Raw genomic sequence first — 3,531 nt, forward strand, 5'->3', positions numbered from 1 at the left:
GACCTCAACTTTGAACCACTCAGGTTGAGGGATGTGAGTTGTGGACATTTACATGGCATGACAAGTTCTACCAAATCACAACACCCATTAAGATTTAACGTCTCGATATTCGGAACCAACTTAAGGTCAACGGACCTCAACTTTGGACTACTCACGTTAAGGAATTTGAGTTGTGGACATTCACATGGAATGTGAAGTTCTACCAAATCTGAACATTCCATAAGATTCAACGTCTCGATATTCGGAAACAAGTTAAGGTCAACGGTACTCAACTTTGAACCCTTGAGGTTGAGGGATTTGAGTTTTGGGCATGGAAGTGGCATGTGAAATTCTACCAAATCATGACTATCTTGTAGATTTAATATCTCAAGATTTGGAGTTAGCCCAAGGTCAAAGGTCGTCAACATTGAATAAGGGAGTTGAAGGAATCGGAGTTTCGGAAGAACCTGTCATAAGAAAAAGAAAAGATGGAGAGTGTGTAAAAAGAGAGCAATAGATGTGTAGTGTCATAATATATAAATGATGCAAAACGATTACTCTTACCTTTCTCTCTCCCCGTTCCCAAAGTTGTTTCATGTAACGAATTTCAAGAGCAACAAGATTACTTGCTTGAAATGCTTTCGGTAAAACACGAAAAAGGAGAAAACGTGAATTTAGATATTGCAAAGAATCCGGTAAGTATGGGACATCTTCATCATACTCCAAATCTCTTGTGTTGTAGAAAATGTCAAGAAATCTAAGTTTCTCCATCTTTCTAAGGCCTCTCGTAATAGTTTTTTTATCGACTTTTTTCGCCCATAGCTTTATACATGTTGCTTCAGTCCCCTGAAATCCAAAAGTATTGACCGTGAAACTTACAGGTGTAAATGATACAAGACAACTCGCCAACTACTCGAGATCGACTTGGTCAAAACTCGGTCAACACTCGACTCGAATAGGCTCGGCTCAAAACTCGAACTCGACTCGAAATATATTAACGAGTCGAGTCAATCTACCCAATACTCGACTCAAAAGCTCGTGAGATACTCGATCTTTTTTATATACAATTAGGTAAAAATATAATCAGTTTTATAATATAATATGTACAATATAATGTAATAAAAATGTCGTATATTTTTTAATGTTTGAACAATATTGTACATTTTTAACTCTAAAACTAATCAACAGATTTTTCTACTAAAATCATAATTAAAAAAAGACAGAAACTACAAAAATTTTGCTGAAATTGTCCCACATTGGAATAGAGATAGTAAAAAAAGAATGAAAATGTGTTATAAAAAGAGAGGGAGATGAATGAAGTTTGTAACTTTGTTTTTTTGATGATGAAGTTTAAGGTGCAGTTCTTTAATCTTTTAAAATTTAAGAGAACACATTTAAGTTTTATATCCCTAAAATTTCATAAATTTCGCGGGTGAGCTTGATTCGAGTTCGAGTTGNTATAATCAGTTTTATAATATAATATGTACAATATAATGTAATAAAAATGTCGTATATTTTTTAATGTTTGAACAATATTGTACATTTTTAACTCTAAAACTAATCAACAGATTTTTCTACTAAAATCATAATTAAAAAAAGACAGAAACTACAAAAATTTTGCTGAAATTGTCCCACATTGGAATAGAGATAGTAAAAAAAGAATGAAAATGTGTTATAAAAAGAGAGGGAGATGAATGAAGTTTGTAACTTTGTTTTTTTGATGATGAAGTTTAAGGTGCAGTTCTTTAATCTTTTAAAATTTAAGAGAACACATTTAAGTTTTATATCCCTAAAATTTCATAAATTTCGCGGGTGAGCTTGATTCGAGTTCGAGTTGGAGCTTGATTCGAGTTCGAGTTCGAGCTCGAGTTTAAAAAATTGCAATCAAGTTTGAGTCGAGTTTAGTTTTAACTACTTGCGAGTTTTCGAGTCGAGTTCGAACTTGAGAAATGGCTGTCGAGTTCGAACTTGAGAAATGGTTGTCGAGTTCGAACTTGAGAAATGGCTATCGAGTTTGAATCAAGTATATTGATACTCGAAATCGACTCGCATCATTTACACCCCTAGTGAAACTTACTTAGGTCATGAGGATTGAAAATTTGTTGGTGTTTTTCAAGTTTACAAATAAATTTGATTCTTACCAAATCGTTAACCAATATATCTTCAATTTCCTCCGTAATCCACAATCGGGAGTGTCTTGCAGGCTCATTAAGGTTCGAACGACGAACAATGTATCTCCCCATTTCTTCTATATGGTCATGCATCGTCAAGCGCCCATCTTTAGAAATAGTTACAAGAGATCTGTTCTGAAGAACAGTCAAACCGTGTATAGCATGAAATCCACGGCTTTCAAGCGCTATGATTGCTTCTTCTTTCRYCCAMCVTTTCAATAGGCATGCAACATCTAGGAATATTTCCTTGCAATCGGTATCAAGACCCATATAGCTTAACTCCAGCTTTTGTAGAGTTTCATGCAATGGAATTTTTTCAAGTCTTGCGAGGGTATCTATCCATACATCCTCGTTTGCATCACAGAGAAACGAACCCAAAACTGTGATTGTTAAGGGTAGACCAGCAGCATAACCTATAACGTTTCTTGATAGCTCTTCGTACCCAGGATTTGGACTCTCTTTCCCAAATGCATGCCTACTCAAGAGACAAATTGCTTCGTCATCTGTTAATAGATTGACATCGTGAATATTTGAGTTCGCTACTTTGTGTGCTACCAACACTTGCTTCTCTCTTGTTGTGATGATAATTCTACTTCCCTTATTAAACCAATTAAGCTCACCCGCTAACGCCTTAAGTTGGTCTACATGATCCACATCATCGAGAACAATAAGAACCTTTCTACAACTCATCATCTTTTTTATCATCTTTTTCCCATCATGAACATTACTTATTTTGATGTCATGGGCATTTAACACATCTTTAAGGACTTGTTTCTGTAACTTCTTCAAACGGGATAAATTGGGATTTGAATTTTCCCTAACATTCTCAACAAAACTGCTACCTTCGAACCCAAACGATATTCGATCAAAAACAGCTCTCGCCAAAGTTGTCTTCCCACCACCTCCCATCCCCTTGATTCCTATCATTCGAACGTCATCAAAACCAATTTCTAAAGTTGAAACAATATCTCTTATTCGATCCTCCATGCCTATTAATTTTTCATCGACGCTGAAATTGATGGATCGCAACTCTAGTGAGATCTCTTCCACAATTTTTTGGATAAATTTAGCTTCATGCCTGTGTATTTAAAAAAGACAAAATTAGCTTGCTCAAAATCCCACATGAACAATTAGTTTAAATTCAGATATGTAACATACATGTGAATACGAATTAAAACGATTATATATGGATGAATTACCCATCTACAGTGTTCTTCAATCCAAACCCAGAAAGATTGGCTGCTTCTTTTAGAGCCTCTCTCCATTTTCCAGCAGCCTCTTTCTTTTCTTGTTTAGCAAAAGCTTTTCCAAATTCCCCACTTTGGTAGCGGACTTCAGTGGGTTCCACATCATAGAAGACGGGATAAGCAGTATGCTCAGT

General features: G+C 35.5%; 1 protein-coding gene across 1 annotated transcript in view; it reads right to left on the bottom strand.

Annotated features, from left to right (window-relative positions):
- The window catches only part of LOC112500390 (TMV resistance protein N-like), a 22,609-nt gene that overhangs the window by 2,681 nt on the left and 16,397 nt on the right, over positions 1-3,531 (bottom strand). The window contains exons 3-5 of the mRNA XM_025103876.1: positions 2,121-3,232; positions 544-825; positions 53-446 (exon numbers count right to left, since the gene is read on the bottom strand). Of these exons, the coding sequence (XP_024959644.1) occupies positions 53-446; positions 544-825; positions 2,121-3,232 (1,788 nt within the window). The remainder of the gene's footprint in view (positions 1-52; positions 447-543; positions 826-2,120; positions 3,233-3,531) is intronic.

This window comes from Cynara cardunculus (assembly GCF_001531365.2).
Source record: "Cynara cardunculus var. scolymus isolate 2C chromosome LG 17, CcrdV1, whole genome shotgun sequence".
Taxonomy (NCBI): Eukaryota; Viridiplantae; Streptophyta; class Magnoliopsida; order Asterales; family Asteraceae; genus Cynara; species Cynara cardunculus.